At 53.5% G+C, this 20,965-nt stretch overlaps 1 protein-coding gene across 1 annotated transcript in view; it reads right to left on the reverse strand.

Annotated features, from left to right (window-relative positions):
- Window positions 1–2,313: 2,313 nt before the first annotated feature.
- Window positions 2,314–20,965, reverse strand: part of LOC109694868 (lipase maturation factor 1) — a 50,188-nt gene continuing 31,536 nt past the window's right edge. The window contains exons 3-8 of the mRNA XM_020177057.2: window positions 19,890–20,057; window positions 9,092–9,275; window positions 8,599–8,752; window positions 8,272–8,455; window positions 7,640–7,752; window positions 2,314–2,518 (exon numbers count right to left, since the gene is read on the reverse strand). Coding sequence (XP_020032646.2) covers window positions 2,344–2,518; window positions 7,640–7,752; window positions 8,272–8,455; window positions 8,599–8,752; window positions 9,092–9,275; window positions 19,890–20,057 — 978 coding nt within the window. The 3' untranslated portion in view covers window positions 2,314–2,343. The remainder of the gene's footprint in view (window positions 2,519–7,639; window positions 7,753–8,271; window positions 8,456–8,598; window positions 8,753–9,091; window positions 9,276–19,889; window positions 20,058–20,965) is intronic.

Consider the following 20,965-nt stretch of genomic DNA (forward strand, 5'->3'; position numbering starts at 1 on the left):
TCCCGTCTTTCCCGAGTCTCTCCCTGGGGTTGGTAAGAGGTAACTCTCCTCCATAGAGGGAGCTGTATGTTGAGGCAATGGTCCTTCATCAAGTCCATCTCTGCTGGGGGACAAAGCTAATGCCCTTGCCTGGAGTGTGAGTCAGGGCTGTGTGAGCCCAGGGCACAGTACAAAGGCCCTGAAGAAGTGTGGTGATGGAGACAGTGACAGGGAGGAGGGGGCTTAGGAAGGCTCTCAATGGAGGAAGAACACAGCTGATTCTCTGGCTGACGATGACCCAGCAGGTGACAGTACTGGGGAGGGGCATGGGCCTTGGACCACTTGTCAATGGATGGGGGCTTGATGGGGCCTCCATTTGTCACAGGGTGGAGGACTGTGAGTGCCATCACAGTCTGGACCTCAGGTTCCTTGTGATATCCAGGGCATCCAGACCCACCATCAAGATCTGTCTATCCCCTGTGTAAGAGGCTTCCCAAACAAGGCTGGGCCACCCATGGTCAGTGTCAAGTGGTTTCTGGAGAAGGTCCCCATGTCCACCCACTGCCCCATTGATTGAGGTCCAAGGAACCTACCCTGCACAGGGGTTTGGCATTTGCCAAAGGAGGGAGGCCACAGCTGCTCAGTCACCATGCCTCTGTCCTGCTCACCAGCTGACCTACAGCCCTCACCCAAGGTGACTTTCCATGTGTCTTCATCCCATCACTCCCACATAGCTTCAAAGACAGACTCAGAGATTCAAACACTGAATGTTGGGTGATATGTACACATGTGACCCATACTGAGAACAGAGGTTGTCTTCATAAAATAGCAGGGTATGGATAAACCTTGAAAATGTGAGAGGCAGTAGCCCCGAGGGCACCCTCACTGGTGAGAGCTGTCCACACACAGGCAGCAAAGCAGTGAGCAGTGTCTGTCTGGGCACGAGGACTGGCTTCTGCCTCCCTGCTTGCTCATCTACTTTTCTCTGGCTACTGTTGGGCTTGGTGCTTCAGCAACCCCTCCACACTGGGGAGAACAGGCCCTGCTGTGGGGACTCTAAACTTGTCACCCTAGACCTTTCCTTCCTCCCTGTCAGGACTGTAGGGCTGTACCTTTCTGGCTCTCCTTTCCGGCTCTCGACCTGGAGCCCCTGTGGGGTCATGGAGGAGGCATTTGAGGGTCCTGGGGCTTCACAGGGGAAGCCCTGAGTACAGGGGGGAGCTGAGACCCATTATGGTCCTGGCAGGGGCACCCTGGGTGCTGCCTTGCCAGGATGATGGGTCCCTGGTCGGTTCCAGCAGCTGCCGCCCCTGATGACACCCCCCGCCCCATAGCTACCCCCCAGCCTGCAGGCAGCAGAGGCAGAGGCCCAGGACAGCCCCCAGGAAGAGCTGCCCAGGCCGCTAGTCAGCTCCCGTGGCTGCCGCGGGCAGACTTGCTGGCTCCGGGCACATCACTCTGAGGCCCGTCTGTCCCCTGACAGACACAGGGTGCCCTGTTTCCCCGGGAGCCGGAACACCGTCTCTCTGTCTGCACCTGGGCTGGCCATCCCCCCAGGCAAGCTGAGGGGGGCTCTGCACAGACCCGCACTTGTGCCTCCTTGGCTGAACCTCCTTCTTGTCCCCACCGGGACCCTCTGCGGCATGGCTTAGCCACAGGCAATGTGGGCGCCAGGCAATGTGGATGGAGGGGTGGTGGCTTCCCCACCAGGCCAAGAAGGGAGGACAGCCCTGGATGTGAAGACATCACATTCCCAGACACAATCCAGTGTCCCTGGGGCCTCTGCAGGTCACCAGTGTGAGGACGGGGGATACAGGCACAGCTGAGAATGGAGGGTTTCTTTCTACCCTCACTCTGCAGGTCACCAGTGTGAGGACGGGGGATACGGGCACAGCTGAGAATGGAGGGTTTCTTTCTACCCTCACTCTACCACCTGAGGAAGACTGGGGTGGTGGGGAGTGCACACGTTTCTGTGTGGCACGGGGCCCAGCGGTGAGGGCATGGCTGTGGTGTGAGAGAGAACTGGTCCCAGGAGGTCAAGGGCCCTGAGAGCCACTGGGACCCACAGTATAGACTGAGGAAGGACGTGAGAGGCTGTGGCTGTCATGACTTAGCTGCTGTTGACCTAGCCAGAGGCAGAGTGGCCCTGAGGACAGACGGAAACTCCGCTGCTGGGAGGGCTGGTGCCTTCTGACCCCACTGTGGTGCCCCAGGCAGGGAATGCGGGGGCAAGGCCCCTTTCCTCCATGTTCCCTGCTGGGAGACACGATGGGTTGCCCTAGCACGGATCAGGGGATCCGTGGCCATGGTGGGGATTCCACACAGAGCAGCAGAGCTGTCTCCAGCCTTTATTTCATGGTGTGCCTAGACAGGTTCCAAGAGTGGCCACTTCCGTGCCTTGAAGTAGTCCTTCAGGTCCTTGAGGCGGAGCGGAGGGAAATAGGGGCCGATCCGCTTGCGTGCCCACCACTTGCCCTCAGTGGCATGCTTGCCCCCAGGGAGGCTGAACCGGTACCTGTAGTGCTCTCCTCGGATCCACCTGTGAGGGACAGCGCGTCAGCCTGGAGCCCCTGGCTGCCCAGGCATCACCCCCCCACCCAACCAGTTGTGGTTGGGCCAGTGCTCCTCATGGGGAAACTGGCCCCTCCAACCTGTGCCTGGGGCCTGTGCTGACACAGCACACACTCAACCAGGAAGGCCATTTTCAATTTCCATCCTTGGCCCCGCCTAGAGTCTTGGATGAAACAGGCACATGTGGGCTCCAAGGACAGCACCCTGTACCCCTGTGAATGAGGGAGCCCTGGACACCTGCTCCAGCTCATCACCGCAGAGGGTAGGAGCAGAGGTGGTGGCAGAGAGAGATGTGCTCTGCTCCTCCGGGATATGTGCTGAGGCATTCTTGGTTCTGGGTGGGGCGATTGTCCCTCCCTCTCCTCCAGTAAGAACTGGGGAAGGGGAGAGTCCCCAGGAGGCACAGAAACATCTTTGAGGGGCACAGAAGTTGCCTGGTATGGGTGTGTTCTGGACCTATGAGGCTCACAGACTTTTTCTTTGGACCTAGTCCCAGGGCTGTCAAATGCAGAAGGGGGGGCGGATAGCAGGGGCACTGAGGCCAGGAGATGCTGAACATAGCCATGCTGGACCCCATAGCTAGACATGAGAAAGAGGGCAAGGCTGGCTGCAGAGATCCCATGAGGTCTCCCTTCCTAAAACCAGGATCCTGAGTTTGCAATCCACGAGGCTGGGAGGTCCCAGTGGTGGAATGGCTCTAACTTCCCTGGCTTGGCCCTCTTCCTTTCTTTTTCTTCCCAGGATGGGGCAAAGGCCTGAGGTGGCCAAGCCTGCTGGACACTTTTTATTTATAACAGGGTGGGGAAGGGCTCTGTGCTGAGCCCCACCCCAGCCCCCTTTCTGTATTTCACATTTGTGTCCAATTGTTGGTCGGCCCTTTTACCATTACACAGCCCCTCCTCGTCTCCGACAACTTTGTTTGCATGGAAGTCTGTTTTGTCTGATGGCAATACGACCAGAGCTGCTTTCTTTTCATTAGTATTCACATGGCATGTCTTTTCCTGTCCTTTTACTTCCAGCCTGCCATCTTGCTCTATCTGAAGCAAGTTTCTTGTAGATATTATATGGTTAGGTCAAGACTTTCAGTCCACTCTGCCTATCTGCAGCTCTTAGTTGGTGTATTTAAGTCATGATTCAGAGTCCCAGGGGAAGGACCACCCTGAGAAGAACAGGAGGGCTGGAGCCAGTGCAGCTCTTCTTAGGAAGTGTGCCTTCTGCCCAGTGGACAGTCCAGGCTGAGACCCAGGTGTGTGGCAGAGGGCTTTGTGCTGGCACAGGCATCCCCTCTTGCAGTGGATGGCCAGGCAGTTCTGCTGGCAATTCCTGGTTGGGAAAGTGTAGTCCTGCAGTTCTTGATGTCCTGAGCTTTTGTGCTGACCAAAATGCCCAACACAGCATGCAGCTCGGTGTGACCCTTACGGGCCCTGATGTTAGGTATGTATATAGACCATTTGCATTGAATATAATTATTTATATGCTATGAGTTAAGTTTGCCATTTTGTTTTTTTGTCCGTTCTGTTTTTATTTATTTTGTTGGTGGTACTGGGGTTTGAACTCAAGCCTCACGCTTGCTAGGCAGGAGATCTACTGCCTGAGCCACTCTGCCAGCCCCTTTTTGTGTTATTTTCGAGATAGGGACTCTTGAACTATTTGCCCGGGTCTGGCTCCAGACCACGATCCTCCTGATCTCTGCTTCCTGAGTAGCTAGGATTATAGGCGTGAGCCACCAGATGCCTGGCTCTACCTTTATTTTTTAAGAGAGAGTGTTTTGCTGTGTTTCCCAGGCTGGTCTTGAACTCCTGGCTCAAGTGATCTTCCCTTTCCAGCCTCCCGAGTATCTGGGACTGTGGATATGTACCACCATACCTGGCTGTGTCCTGTTTCTAATTTTTTTCCTGCCTTCCTTCCTATAAGTTATATGAGTATTTTTCAAAATACATTTTGATTTGTCAATGGTATTTATCTCTTTGTGTCACTGTGTATTTTTTTAGTGGCACATTATTCACACTGCACGTAGTGTGTCTGCTAGTGTCCTTCCAGGGGTGCAGGTGGATCGCAGGAAGCCCCTCCCTTCATCCTCCTGCCCTTTCCATTTACTCTGGAAATAATCCTCACTTAGCCACCAGACACAGCTGGCCACTTGAGAGGCGTGGTCAACTGAGCCACCTTATTTCTGCCTCCTTCCTCTTGATGTTCTGAAGTTGCTGTAAAGAAACAAGTTCCTTGTTTATTTTCTGTTGGGAGAAGTCGTGTTTGTCATTCTTTCAGGGCAACTATACTGGTGACAAAGTCTTTGACTTGCTGGAGACTGCCTCCAGGTTCTCTTCATCCCTGAAGGGCATCTTGCTGGATGGAGGTTCTGGGCTGGAAGCCTGGTGGACACCATGCACTTTTTGGTGGCCTCCATGACATCCTTCTGGCTGTTCCCCTCAGTGGCCAGACAGCACCTCCCACGCTGATCTCACAGCTTTCATGTCTATAGTTTTTAGAAGTTTGATGAGTTTGGATTTGAATTTCTTTGGGGTTTTCCGTTTGGGGTTCACTCATTTATTAACTCTGTAGGTTTGTGCCTTTTGCCAAATTTGCAATTTTTTAGCCTTTACTACTACTTCTTTCTTATTTCTTTTTTTCAGCATTGGAATTTGAACCAGGGACTTGCAGTTACTAAGCAGGCACTCTACCACTTGAGCCCCAGCCCACAGCTACTACTTCAAGTGCCTCTTCAGTCCCAAGCTGTTCCTCTTTCCCTCCGGGGATCATAGTGACACCTTCTACACCTGCTACAGTCAGCTTGCTCTGCTGCCCACTTTGGGAAGTGCTGCCTTCTGTCTCTGGTCCTCTGATTCTCTTCTTCTCCCCTTGATGTGGGGTGTATTCTGGTTACTGATCTCTCAGTTCCCAGCTTTCCCTTGGTTCTTCCTCACACCTCCCTTCTCTTGTGGAATGTAGTTTTCACTGTGTTGTGTTCATATTGCTCACTGAGGCACATCTGTGAGCACTATGTGGCAGCTCTGGCCTCCTGTCCCCTTGCTGTTGTCATCTGCTGACAATCTCCTTACTCAGTTCCATATCTTCCTGGGTTTTGGTATGACAGGTGATCATTTTGGGTGTTAGGAGATCCTAAAGATAAACTTTCTGTTTGTGTGACTGCTCTTCACATTGGCTGAAAGGGGAAGAAGGTAGCATTAGCTGGCCTAGGAGTGCCTCTTGTTACTGCTGGAAGTGGGGTACCACCTCCATGCGCCATTGTCTCACACCATCCTGGGGGAGGGGGGAGGGGCTCTCCTCATTCAAAGTGGGCCCCAGCACCTTCCTGGGTCTTTCTGGCTGGCGGGTAGGGTCACAGGTTGGCTTAAGAGTTGTTACCTCCTATGACTTCTGTCTTGCCGGCCTTTCTGGCTTTGGGTCATTTTTGGTAACATCTGATGGCATTTCTGAGTTGTTGCTTGTTTATCTCCAAGTCTAGAAAATGAGGCAGAAAGAAAACTAGGCACTTGCCTCCATTTCGGGATCTCCTCTCCTCTCCATAGTTCACAGCTGTGCCTGGAGCTCTCACTGACACAGGGCCGTGTCCATTCATGTTCCATGTACCACTCACTTCAAAAAGTCACAGTTGGCTGTGACAGGGCTGTCACCAGCAGCTTCCATGCATGAAATGCTCTGCGGTGATCTGAAACATCTTAGATACTTTTAAATGTTTCCCGAGGGTTGATTTGATTTACTACCAATTCACACCTGTTTTCACAACATCCACTCTCAGGTCAGGCTTTGATGCTCACAAGGTGCACCTGAATACATTCAGATGTGAGGTTCTCCTGACTCCTGGCCCAGCTCAGGTGTTTCCCCCCTCTAGGCAAGGCTGTACCCAGTAAGGTCTTGCTGGGTGAAGATGCAGGTCTACACTAGAGGAAGAGCAAAGACAGCTGGGATGGGGATGGTCATAGGGAAAACCGCTTCAGCTTTGAAAGGATGCAGCTATAGGGCAGGCAGGTCTGTCCACCAGCAAATGCTGGTGGCCGCGGGGGACAGGCAACCACTTCCAGAGTCATGCCAAAAGAGCAGTGGGGACTCTGGATGGAGACTGTGTCCTGGATAGCTGGAGGCCTGTACCCACCCCTGGGTACAGCAGACCTGGGAGGGGCTCTGGAAGTGCCACTTGGCTGGGGCCCCTGCCTGGGCTGCCAGACTCAGTGCAGCTGTGTGGCTGCCCCGGCAGACCCCCGCTTGCTGGTCTTGACAGCTGCGTGGCTCCAGGGGTGCAGCTGTCCCGAGGTTTCTCGAGGATAAATAGGAACTCATTTTCTGTCAGAATCAAGGGCCAGCAGGAAACAGGGGAAGGACAGGGCCAGCTCAGGACTGCTATCTTCCTAGTCGCTACTCAGTTGTAGCCCTACTGAGGAGGTGGCCACCAGGGGCCCACACCAGCCACCCTCCAGATCCCACTCTTCTTATAGCAAGTCAAACCCCACATCTCTCCTGTGCCCCCTCAGACTGTTGTTGCCAGAGGCTCCTTAATATCTTCCCATGTGTTCCCCAGCACCTGAGCATGGAGTGTGGAAAGTCAATGCTGTCACCCTGTTCCCACATGGTCTCTCCTTTGGCAGTCTGCACAGGGTGACCTCCCCCGTACCACCCTGTTTGTATTGTCAGACCCCTGCACTACAGGCTGAGGCTGCGCACCAAACCCTCTTCCAGTCTACAGTAAGTCCAGCTCATTGGCTGTTGGACATGTATGTCCGGTGCCCCTCCTGGCCAGATGCAGAATGGGCACCTGGAGAACCATCCACAAAGATGTGCTACCTAAACATATGCTGTAGAGCACAGGCCTCTGGCCACCTGTGTGTGGCCCTGTGGACATCAGAGAGGTGTCTAGAGCAGCTGCCCCCAGGTTCCTCAGTGGTGGCAGATTTAGCTCCAGGTTGGCTGTAGAATGAGGTGACTGACCAGTCCCTTTGGCTGAGGGCTCTCAGCAGCCCCTGTGGGAGGGAGAAGGGGCCCCAAACCTAAAGCAGGTGGGGCCTGTGGATCTCAGCATGGGTTAGGAGGCCCAGAGCAGGTGCCTATGTTGGGGCCCTTCGGAGGGTCTTACCTGGGTGGAGCCCGGCCCTCAAAGGGGTTGAGGGCCAGCAGAGACAGGGCCTCAGCATTGCTGGCCAGGAGCTTGCCAGCCAGGTGGATGATCCACTCGTTCTGCTCGTAGGTCTGGGGGGACAGGGCTCATGAGGCTGGAGTATGGGGCCAACCAAAAAACACCATCCAAGTGTGGCCCCTCCCACTACCCTGACCCTTGCCTGCCATGAAGGCCTCTCACAGCCATGCTGGAATGCATTGTTCAGGCTCTGCTGGCCTCAGGCTCCTCTGGGGGTTGTCTGCTTCCTGCTCTGCCTGAAGGCTGATCCTGTCCTCTGGGCAGGCACTGGAAACACTTAAGCCTCAGATTCCTCTTGGTCAGGATGGGACTGTGAGGGTATTGCCCTGCAGGGGCAGTAGAGGACCGGAACAGAGGGTTCTGACCCCGGGATTGCATAGCCCAACATTTGCCCATCCAGCACAAGGGCCTGGGGCTCTCATTAGGCAGGACCGGGTCAGTGCTGGGCCTGATCATTGCCTAAGGTGGGAGGTGATCTCACCTCAGCTTTCCTCCCTGGCCAGGGGGGCTACACATTTCCCACTAAGATGCTGCAGGAGTGACTGGGGCCTGCCATGTCTCAGTGTCCTCACCTGGAAGGCTGCGAACCACATGAGCCAGTCCAGGCGGTAGTGATAGGGGGAAATCAGGCACGGCCGCCTCCAGGGGTCACCAGGCTTGCATTTGAACTCATAGTCCTCCCACACGGCATCAGGTGCACTGGCGTTGGGGCTGGCTGTGCCCTGCAAGATCACCTCTGTCCGCTCCTTGGTGATGCTGGGGGGAGACCAAGGCAGGGCTGGTGCATCCATGTCACACACGGGGATAGGCTCTGCTGCTCCCTGTAGTGCTGGGGGTCCAGGGTGAACAGGATGGCAGACGCCCAGTGAAGGGGAGGGGCAGGGCTGGCCTGACCATACCTTCCAAAGGCCCCATATGTGTTGACGATCCTGAGTGGGCTGAAGGAGGTATTCATGACCTGCTTGGAGCTCAGTAGGTTGAGGACCACGGGCACGCTGAGCCAGGCCACCAGGACACCCAGTGAGAGGTTAACCAGACGCCGCACCACACAGCCTGCTCAGGGAAGAAAGGGTTGTCACCAGGGAGGAGCCACACTGTTCCAAGACCCTGGCCATTGTTCCATCACTCCAGGCTCAAGGAAGCCAGGGGACAGGACCAGCTGGCCATGCAGGGTGCCCCCTCCATAGCCCCGCGACCCAGCCACGGGCAACTTCCTGACGTGTGATGTATCCTGACAGTGGAACCTGGCTGTGGCCAAGGACCAGCTGTTCCATGTCCTGTAGTAGTGCAGGGCCAACAACAGCAGGCCCCTGTGGGGCTGGTGGACAGCCAGCTTCCCCGTGTGTTGATGGGACCCTGGGTACGAAGTGACCAGGGCTGCATCCCACCTACCGTATCTTGGTGCTGGCCAGATCCCTTGGGCTTCCATTCTCTGTATCTTCAGGACTCTGTCCTTCAGGCCTTGTGGTCCTGAGGGAAACAGGAATCCCAGGGCAGCATCATCAAAGCAGGCAAGGCTGGGCACGATGGTCAGCCAGTTCAGAAAGCTCAGGTTCCCGCTGATGATGAGGACTACCTGTGGGCAGAGATCTGCAGGACTCAGGACTGCCTTCCTCTGAGCCTGCATCTCACTAGACCAGCACAAGGCGCTACCTCAGCAGAGCCAGAAAAGGACGCCACATGTCATCACCAGCCTCCCAGTCTGACACCCTGACCCTATGTCTAAATTTGCAGTTCCTGCAGAGACCCCAGGCACAGAGCTGCCAGGCCCAGCAAGGGCTGGTCCTGACCTACCTGCATGGTGGGCTGAGTGCAGCCTGGGCTCTTGATAAGGCAGGCCCAAGGTATAGGCTCACTCTATGAGGGCCTAAGAGTCTGCATCCAGCCTGGGAAGGCCCCTGAGTGAGAGGCCCCGGGAACCTGAACTCATGGGGTCACAGAAGAACATGAGGTTGACGGGACAGTGAGGTGACCAATGAAAAGCCCTGGAGTCCTGACAAAGGAGGCCAGCAGCAGCTGGCCGCGAGCAGAGTGGAGTGGTGGCTGTTGGGGGATGAGGATTTCCTCTGCTGGACCTTTTAAGCCTCTACCCAAGCAGTGAAGGCACCATGTACAGCCCAGTGGCTTCTGACAATGGCTCCTGCCTGTGTGAATCACATAGTCCAGGACATCCCAGTCCCTAGGACACTCCCTGGAGCTACTGGGCTTTCTCAAGGGCCACAGAGTCACCCTATAGGGACAGCATCCCCCTGCCCCCCAATCCTTATCTGTCCGCGATGGACATAGCTGAGTGTACCTTTTTACGGTGGCAAGTAGAATTCCTGTGGCTGTTTATGGCCAGGGCTGGTGGCTCAGGCTATGAAGCAGCACACAGTTTACCATGTAAGGAAAGTGCCACCAATATGTGATGCCACCAAAGTCCCAATGTAGACTGGCTGGAAACTGGGGCAGTGGCTTGTGGGGCCGGGCAGACCCTCCCTGCTGACTGACGTGATGAGGTTGGCTCGGAAGTGTCCACACAGCCTCGTCTTTTCCCACTGAAGACTAACCAGTTGCCTCCGTGCTGTGTGAGGCATCTGCGAGGGTCTTTTGTCAGGGTGCATACACTGTGATTGTACCCTGCTTTCTGACAGTTTCCCTCTTTATTCTGGTGTCTTTGAGGAGCTCAAGTTTAAATTTTCATGTAGTCCAACTCTTGGTGGCCAGAGTGACCTCAAAGGTCATGAGGATTCTGCTCCTGTGGGATCTCACCACATACTGACCTGTATAACATGGCCAGTGTCCATCCCACAGGCCACCTCACCTCCCCCCACCCCCATATTTCTGGACAAGCAAAGGAGGGAGACCCTGAGGGGGCAGTGCACATCCATAAGCCCTCCCTGGTCCCCTCATGTCCCCTCCTGGCTTGCTTCGTTGGATCACCACAGGATATAGCGTCCTCTCAGCAGAACTCATGGAAGCACAAATGTGTCTTTCCAGGACTTCATACAGAGGAACAGCCACTGCCAAATCCCCACTTCGCCCAAGACATTGTGCAAAGTTCAAGGAGTGCAGCTCCTTGGTGCCCCAGGAAGGCAGTGACTTCACACTGTGGAGTAGCAGGATTTAGGATTAACACTGCATCCATGACTTCTGAAATGCTACAGAGTAGGGTCAGGTTTGGAGTCAGAGCTGGCAGCTGGCCAGTGCAACTGGCTTGACATTGATTGAACACAGGAAACCCATCCTGAGAAACTGGCCATGGGCACTGAGGGGCCAGACAGCTCAAACTGGGGCTGTTGGTGAGTCCTGCAACACACTTGCCTTCCCTCCAGCAGTGTCTTCTGGACCTGGCACAGGATGGGAGGCCCTGGAAAGGCAGAGGACACTGGAACTGGAGACAAATGCAATAGAGGAGGCTGAAACCGAAGCACCTTTGAGTCTCTGGCAAACACGGACTTCAGAGGCCCATAGTGAGCCCTGGGGAGGCCAGGGAAAGGCCAAGCACTAGGAAGCTGAGCAAGGACCTAAGCCTGTACACAGTTGGAGACCTTCGAGTCTGATAACCATGACAGAGGAACCCCAGAAAGGCCTAGTTTTGATCTCAGGCTAACCTAGTGGTAGTCAAGGCCACCGTAGACTTGCCATGAGAGCCTCACAAATACATGAGAGGCTGGTCAGAAGACAACCTGACATGAGGGAGTCCATGCACAGATGCTCAGCAGCCCACAGCACCATGGCTGTTTCCAAGCAATGTGTAACAGACATAGAGACTGAGGTCAAATGTCAGGGGAACAGAATCAGGAGCAAGGGAGAGACTTAAAATAGCTCTTGTAAATTAAATTTAGGGCCAGGTGTGGTGGTACACACCTGTAATTCCAGCTGTGTGGGAAGCACAGGTAGGGGGATTGTGGTCCAAGCTGACTCTGGGCAAAAATGTGAGAACCTACCTAAAAAAATAACTGAAGCAAAAAGGGCTGAGGGCAATGCTCCAAGTGATAGAGCAGCTGCTTAGCAAGCACAAGGCCCAAATTTTAAACCCTAATACTACCAATTTTTTTTTTTTAAAGAAAGCACAATGATAGTTAAGAGAAAATAAGAACTATAAAGAACCAGGGGCCAATTCTAGAGTTGGTACGTATGACCTGGGAAGTTCCCAGGGAAGCTTGGGGATAATGGTGGCACTTTAAAATAGCATGATAGGGCAGGGTGCAGAACCAGGGTCCAGCTGAACCTCAGGGACCTGAGACAACATGCAGTGTCCAGTCCACAGGAATTTTAAGTCCCAGAGAAGGAACAGGGGCAGAGAAAATATGAAGAAAAAGGGTTCAAGAAAATGATAAATGAACAGATCACAGAAGTCCAAGAAATCATAGCCAGGCCAGATGCAAAGAAAATCTACAAGGTGCACCCCTCCCACCAAGTCCAGCTGTCAAAAACTAGTGAAAGACACATGACATAGACGAACAGGACAAGGAGGACAGCAGACTGTGCAGTGGGCAATGCATGTGAGTGGACAATGGAAGGACCTCTTTGAGGTGCAGAGATAAGCCATCAAGTCTGAACTTACTAAGAGAAATGTTAAAAACATAACCAATCACTCTAAGGAGAAGAAAAATGACTGCTATGTAAACTTGGGTCTCTACAGAGCAATGCAGAGTGCTGGAGATGAGATTAGGCTGTAACACAGAATTTTTGTTTTTGAGACAGGGTCTTACTATATATCTCAGCCTTGAACTCATGATCCTCCTGCCTCAGCCTCCTGGATGCTGGGATTTAACAGGTGTGTGCCATTATGTCTGGCTTACAATTAACTTTTGATATAATAAAGTCACAGTTAATTGTACACTAAGCTCGCCTTATTCATGGATTTGTTGTACATGATTTTGACCAAGGGCAGCCAAAAACTAATTTTAAAAAATCAGATTTTCCCTTTGTGCATTCCTCAGCTCAATGGATGCAGAGGTCTCAGTCTGTCCGGTGTTACTGTCAGTTGTGTTGAAATGGTGTGATCTGCCTAGTGTTTCACTGCTTCCCTAACAGCAAATGGTGCCCAACAAGCAAGGTAAAACTGAATGCTTAAATTGATAAAGTGAAAATTTTAGATTTGTTGAAAAGCAGCATGCCTTTAGTGGAAGTTTGATGAATTAAGCATTTGCAGTTCAGCACTGAACTCCATGCATCCTGAGCATGTGTGAGTTTTTCCTCAATAGCTGTCTCTTTGCAACCATGTACCCGTGTGTGCTTGACTGGGCTAAAGGATGCCAATAGGGCTGGTAAAGTGTTGTCTCTGGGTGTCTATGAGGGGGATTTCCAGAAGAGAACTAGTGGAATCAGTAGATGGAGTGATGATCACCTTGGGTAAAATGTTGGGCAGAAGAGAAGGCAGAGTAAGGACACATCTGTTCTCCACCCAAGCTGAAACATCCACTTGCCTTGCACTGGGGTGCTCCTGGTCCTTGAGCCTTCCAACTAGGATGGGAATTTAGACCACTGGGTCTTCCAGTTCTTCGGCCTTTACATTTGGACTAGAACTACAGTATCAGCTCTTCTAGGTCCCAGGTTTAAAGATGGAAGATCTGAGGACTTTGCATGGTGTCATGGCATGGGCAATGACACATCTTTCTGTATCTGTGTGTCCTGTTGGTTTTTTCCTCTGGGGAGGCAGTGATAGGAATGGTGGAAACATGTCAATTATGCTCACTTACAACTTATATTTCTGCCCCAGGAATTCCCCACCCCTAATCAGGGTGTCGATGATGGGCCTTTACTCGCTCTTGTTTTCTGAATTATGGTTACTTGCCATTTAAAACAAAAGCACGACAGAAAAGGTAGTACATGGGGCCTCGTGGGGCTGCTCCCTGATGTGGGCAGAAGGGATGCCAGGGTTTCTTTCCCCTTGGACTCAGGTTTGGGAACCTGTTGGTCATAAGCAGCAAATCCCTGAGAAACAGCTGGCCCAGGTTGCCCTGCTGGCCACAGAGCCTCCCTCTTATGGGGAACAGGCCTGTGGCTTCAGGCAGGTGCGCTGAGCTCTAGACTATAGTCAGCCTGGGATCTGTTGAGCAGCTGTGGCTCCAAGTTGCTCAGGGACTCCACTTTCTCATGAGGTAGAATTAATACCAAGTGGCCCCCCGAGCCAACTTCCAGGTGGAACCTCCTGACTCTGCAGGAACTCGGGCATGGCTGAACACACCAGCCGACGTCCCTGAGGTGCTGCTGGCAGCCCTGTTTGCACTGGCACTTGGCAGATGGCGATTCTGAATTCGTACCAGTGGCTGCTCTATGTCGGCATGAGTGGCACCAGCTCGTCAGAGGGAAAGAGGTGAGGCAGGGACTGCAACTCTACTGTGATATTATGACCACCCATCACAGACAAGGGGCTGGGGTGACCCATGCCATGGAGCATGTGTTCTCATACATGCCTCCATCAGTGCACAGCAATGTGGCTAACATGCTCGGGGTAAAACAGGCTGGGGCTCCATGGCTGGAACATCTGGATAGAGGGCGCTGGACAGTGACTCTGACCCGGTCCACAGTGAGGCTCATACGGTTTTCACACAAATTCACCATTGAAATAAACAAATGGTTGTGTGTCTGCATGTGCATCTCTGTGTGCATTTAGCAGTCAAAGTCTTTCCTCCAGTGAGCTCTTATCCAATGCTCCCACCTGGGCAGACCGAGTCAAACTGTCCTGCTGGGTGGCCTGGAGCCCTGCGCTGGCCTCCTGGTGGCCTCTCAGCCCCAGCCACATGCTAGAACCACCTGGGGAGGTGACACTGGCCCCACCACAGCTCCCAGCCTCATTGTTGGAGGGGCCTTGGGAGGAACCTGTTTCCAAAGACCCAGAGAACTAGACTCCAAAGAGCAGAATTTGGGGGTGAAATCCTGTTTCTAATAGAACTCTGTGGAAGATCCCCACTACATGCCGCCCAGGTGGACAGATGGTGGCTGTGCTCAGAGCCCAGGCCTTGTGGCCCACTCTGGTTCATCTTCCTCCCTCCATCTGGATGTTTTCTCAGTAAGAAGAATGGAATTCAGTGCTGAGTGTGCGGCCCAAGTGCTCCAAGGGGATCTTCTCTTCCTTGTTTTCCTTCTAGTGTCAATGCAGCCCATCCCCTTGGAGGGAAATGAATATGAGCACAACCCATCTGTGTTTACCACTGGACATCAGAGCCTTAAATGAGCCCACAGCAGATGACCAGGCTGGGTGGGGTGTGGCCAGGGGCTACAGGGATAGCAGAGGGAGGTGAACATGAGGTGGCAGGATTCAGCCTGGGAGAGGCTTCAGCAGATGTTTTGGGGCTGATACAACACGACCCCGACAGGAAGAGGGTGGGTTTCGGGATGTCCCTGCTGGGCTGACGGTCACCACCGCAGACACACGTGCTCTGGGCATGCTTCCCACAGAGGACATGAATACTCGTGGGGATTTTCCACAGAGAATACACACGTGACCATGGAGGCAGCTCTGTGGCCATGAACTAGGCCTCTACTTAGTGTCACACAGAGACTAGAAAGAGCATAAGAACATGGCAAGACACAGACATAAAGAATCTGATCTGAGATCTAACACGAGTCTCAAAGTCCAGGCATGCACTGACCAAGAGCTCCACGTCTAATGGATGGACAAATAGATGAGGCTATGAAACAGCATGTCACTCGGCCTTAAAAAAGAATCAAATCCAGTATTCACTGCTATCTGGCTGAACCTCAGACACAGACTCAGAGAAGAGGTCATGAAGGATTCCATCCAGACTGGGCAAATCTGTGGAGACAGAAAGCTGGGGAAGGGTGAGTGCCTGCTTACGGGCCTGGAGCTCCTTTTGGGGAGAAGCAGAAGTTCTAGATCTAGACGGAGGTGGAGGTCGCACTGTGAATTGTATTTAGAATGGTGCATTTTGCTGAGAGTGGTGGTGCATGCCTGGAGGCCAAAGCAGGAAGACCCTAAGATCAAGGCCTGCCTGGATAACTAGCCAGCTAGAGGAAAAGGTACATTTTGTTATGAGCATTTTACCACAACCCTCCCCAAAGCGGGTTACAAAGTTCTGGGTTCAAGGTTGGTCTGAATGGGAGGCTGATGTTGCCTCTTGCCCTTTTCTCTAGAGCAGCGGCCATTGATGTCTGAACACAAATAAGGCAGGTGGGTCCGGGTGGCCTCACAGGGTGGAAAATGTCCTCCTATGTCGGTCTAGGACCTCCTTCTGGTCCCTCCCGACAGCCTCGTGGAGTCTCATGTTCAGCCCTGACTCCTCTTGTCTGTACTGGACTGGCCACTGATGTCCTGACCCAGCCCACAGCAGCGGCTGACAACAGCAGCCCCCTCAGACCCAGAGCACCAGGCTTTCCTGGGCCTTCCAAGGGGACCTCTGAATAGACAGTGGATCTGTGGCCTTGGGGCCCCCCGCCTCCAGAACAGCTGTGTAAATGCAGCGTGGGACATACTGCAGCTGGATCTAAGGGACGTCAGGCCAGGCCCTGGGGAAGAGCTATGGCCCTGGACAAGGTATGGTGCTAGAGAGGAGGCTTGGGCTGGACCTTCGGGAGTAACATGCCGAGCTGAGGGTGGAGGGTGCCACCTCCTTCCTCCCTGGGGAGCCTGTCATTATGTGGTGGGGCTGTGAAGAGCTTGGCTATGGGTCTGTTGCTCAGTTCCTCACCCTGATGCATCATGGGATTCCTGCCAAGTGAATTCTGCACAAACAAGTATGTTTTTGAGGCCGGGGGTTCAGAGGTCAGAGCAAACCTCTCTCCAGTACTGTGTTCGGTGCTGAATCTTCCCAGAGTGCATAGGATTCAGGCTTCCACCACTTGTTTTTTGAGTGATGCGACAACCTGCTTCTTCTTATCTCTGGTCCAGTGGTCCTGGCTTTGCAGAGAGGCAGCAGGCAGGACTGGTTAGTGACCCAGTGGCCCTTAGTGGCAGGTTTAAAATCTGGGGTAGACGCTGAAGTGAAGCACTGGCCTGAAACCTGAGCGGCCCTGTGCCTCTTGCCAAGGCTATGTGTCCAGAGGCATCCTTTTGAGTGCCTTTGGATCCACCTGGAGCCCAGAGTGGACAGCTTCATGTCCTCTGCCTCAAGAGGAGGTAGGAATCTCTGGCCATGGATCCTTGGCTGAGGGAGCCTGAGATGGGCCTAAGGAGACGGGAGCTGAACTTCCTCTTACCACCAGGACCATAGCACACAGGGGCCAAAGGCATCTCAGAGACACCGGGTGCATGGGGCAAGCACCCTTGTTCTTTTGGGGATGTCCTATGATGGGGGGCCTTGGGATGAGCCTGCCACGCAGCCCCCCTGGACATGAGCAGAGCCTGGACTCCAAGAGCACTTGCCCTACTCAGATTAGGACTCCTGAGACAGAGCCATGCATGGGTCTGGGCACAAAGCTGGGGTGGGGGGGTCTGTCTGTGGACCTTAGAAAGTGGGTGGGAAACAGGCTGCAGCACCCCCAGAAGGGGTTACTCAGGGTTGAGAAGAAACGAGAGATGAGCAAGCTGTGAGATTTCACACTGTGCTATTCCAGTTCTCTGTTGTTTGGAAGAGGAAGAAGATGAACAGGGAGCTCAGGGAGGACTCTGTGTGACATCCTCACAGTGTCCTAAACCCACAGAACCCAGAGTGCCATGAGGGAGTCTGGCGTGCACGGGTGACCTTGTACCCACCAGTGCCAGGGGCTCCTCATGGGGGAGGGGGGCACAAGAGAACCCTCCATAGTCTCTGCACAATCTCTTTGTGAACCAAAGATGGTTTTAGGAGAGCATATTAATTAAGACGGAACTGAACCACTGGAGCAACAAGAGCAGGTGAACTGACAGGGGACGGAGATGACTAAACATTGGAAGGGTGTTAAGGTCATCACTGAAAGAAAGATGCCCAGGAAACTGGAGTTTTCTATTCCTTGTTAGGCCCAACTGCAGCAGCCCTGCTCTCCACCTTGGCAAAGGATGCGTCTGAGAATGAGGAGCAAGGAAGGAGGAGCTCACCGACCCAGCTTCTATAATGATAAGAGAATGCTATGACCTTTCTTTTGGCTAATAAACTTGAAAACAGCTGAAATGGACAATTTCCCAGGAAAATGCTGACCAGAGGGGGTCTCATGGAGGATGGAAGCTGCATGTCCCATAGCCACGGCAGTGCAGCCCCAGACCCCACAAAACCTGTCACACCTGGCGTCATCCAAGTGTACAGGGACAGGACGTCTGGTTCTTCACAGGCCTTCAGAGAGAGGGGCCTGTCCTAGTGTGTGGGGTGATGTGTTCCAGACAGCTGATCCATGCAAGGCCCATACTAGGGTGAAAAGCCACAAACAGGTCTCATTCACTGAAAACCACACAAATTTCCTCAAAACACTGGTAAATCAGCCCAGCAACATGTTAAATGTCCACTCCATGGCCAAGCAGGGTGCATGCTGGGAATGTCAAGTGGCCCTGGTATAGTGGCAGTAGTGTTAATTTACCACAGTAATCCATTGAGGAGGGAAAACCAATTGGTTCTCATAATTTATGAGAAGATATTGCTGCACTCAGCACCCATCAGTGAACGAAAACCCAAAACACAAGAAATAAGGGAGAACTAAACACAGGTGGCTAAGAAGACCAAACAAGCTACCTGTAGTGGCTGCAGCAGGCAGTGTCCACCAGAGGCGTCACTGTGGACATGGAGACCAAGCCTTATATCTGCTGTTCACACTGCAGTCCACAGGGCCCAGGACCCACACAGTGAGGAAGGAAGAGGTGGAGGAGAGGCTGCCAAGTCACTCAGGGACCTGACTGTTGTGCATGGCAGTGCTGTCTAGGGACCCACAGACAACAGTCAGAATTGCCGCAGAGAGGGTACTGAGAAAAGACCAACACCCGAGGCCAACAGCACATTTCAAACTCTCATGACAAAGAGGAAGAAACCTAGGAGGAAAAGATCCATTTACAGTAATGACAAAAATAAGGCACCTCGGATGTATGATGCAGCCAAGCATGTATGAAATACGACTGTACAGCTATCTAACGTGGTATACGTGACATGCATACATTATGATTATACAGTAGTCACATGTCCTCTGGAAGTTCACAGCACACCTGGGTCTTTGGAGCCAAGTCCATGGCTGTGAGCAGGATGGTCTGTGCTCATACCGACTTCTCCCAATGGACTCAGGGAATCACCAGTGACCATCAGGGAGGCAAAGTCATGGTGAGGTGCTATTCTGATCACCAGCCCGGTTGACACAACAAAGACCAGCAGCAGCCCAGGTGGCTGAGGAGGGAGCAACGAGCTCTCGTCCTTGCTGGAGGAGGGGTAGGAGAAGGCACATTACAATACTCCTATAAAGTTAGACACACACTGACCTTGCTCACAGCAGGCTTGTAGCTAGGGGCTGGAAACAGCCCAGAAGTCCAGGTTCAGAGAAGTACACCCAGCTATGATGGCCTTGGTGCACAGAGAATACCCACTCATATGGCCGTACGGTCGGACACCCACATGACCTCTTGAAGGCTGCTCTGTGGAACAGCCAGTCTAGCAAGAGGGGTCTGTGGACGGCAGAAGAGTGGGGTGCTCTGAAGGGTCCTAACACTCCAACTACATACACCTCAGAGTGTGCACCTCATGGGGTAAGTTACACCCCAGTAATAAGAACATATACTGAGAACAGTACGTAAGACAAAGAAATCAGAAAAATCCCAACTGTGTTTTCCTTGGAAGATGACAAGCAGGTCCCCTCATTTATAGGGAAAGCAAAGGCTGGATATGTGTTGAGGCCCTTGGGGAGGTGCCTTGCACCAGGAGATGGGAAGTCAGGGTGGGACAGCCCTGCAATGCTGTACAGACACCATCCACATGGACTCATGGGACCAGTCTCTCAGAAATCCATTCTTGCTAACTGACATCTAAGTGGGAAAGAAAACTTCTAGAACTTAAGCTTTAAGATCTGACTCAACAACATGGGATATATCTGACTCAGACCTGTATAGAACCCCAGCAACTATACCACCAGCCCTCCCTGCCCTGCCCATGGGACACTACTTGGAAGGAGCCAGACCTTACTGGGCAAACCTGGTGTCCACCCCAGGGTGGGTGCATCAGGACTCTAGCAGGTGAGCAAGGTGGAGCTAGTGAGGTCTGTGGTGCCCCCACTGGCCTCCCTGACAGGGTCAGTGGAAGCTGTGAGGTAGCTGTGCCTCTGGGGCTATGTGGGTACCTGAAGTTGGGTGGCCTACCTGGAACAGGATCTGCAGTACCCCGTGCACTATGCACATCCGGCGTCCAAGGAACAGGAAGAAGGGCACGAGCAGCTCCAGGAAGTGGTTGCTGAGTGTCTCGAAGCGGTGGAACCACCAGGGTGACCTATGCAGGTAGTAGGCCAGTGGGTTGGGCACTGGCTGAGTCTGTGGGGACAAGAGAGGCTGTAAGCATCTTGGCTAGACTGAGGAGCAGTGCTGGAGCTGCTCCCCCAGCCCTGCATGTGTGGAGCTGACCAGCCCGGCTGGCGCCCAGTACTCATAGCCCACCAAGGGCTGGCTTGGGCCCTGGGGTCCCTGTGTCCTCTTGGGGGTTCCCACAAGGCCACACAGGCTCTTTCCATGAAGTCAGAGCTTGAGCACAGGGGCTAGGGTGGGGAGATGAGGGTCACTTAGGACTAGGCCAGCTGGCCCTGAATAAACAGGAGAAACAAAGGCAGGCATCTGCAACAGAGAAGGATCAGAAACAACTTTGGAGGAGTGAGTATCCCTACTTCATGTCCTCTCAGGTATGACTCCCTCAGGATTTGACCTTGGCCACTAGGTGCCTTGGAGCTCTAGGCTCATTGCCTTGTCTTCAGGATCCTGGAGTGGCTGCATGGACCTTGTGACACCACAGGCCCTCCCTGCCTCCTGGGCTCCCACACGTGCCCCTCCCCATGGGCAGCCCCTGCTACTTGTCGGATCCATATGAGACTAAGAAAAATAAACAGTGCTCACTGGACGGGAAAGAAGCCAAGCTTTCCACGTAATAGTGCTGTGGGGGAGATGCCAGCCCCCTCCACCCAGCTCTGCAGAGCAGGGGGCACTCAGGGCGCACATCCAGCTTCTCAGTGCTTTCTACAAGAAAGAGCTGGCCAATCTGAGCAGAGTGACCCCCCAGTCCACGCCTGGGGACTGACCTAGGGGCTGCAGTGCCTGCATAGTCTCCATCTGCTCTGGGCTGTGGCCTCCCCCACCCCCCACTGCCCCCAGATCACCACCCCTGATGGGCCCAAGGACAAAACCAGTAGGTTCCTGAGTTGTGCTCTGGTTAGCCAGGCTATCCCTGGCAC

The sequence above is a fragment of the Castor canadensis genome, chromosome 17, assembly GCF_047511655.1.
Source record: "Castor canadensis chromosome 17, mCasCan1.hap1v2, whole genome shotgun sequence".
NCBI lineage: Eukaryota > Metazoa > Chordata > Mammalia > Rodentia > Castoridae > Castor > Castor canadensis.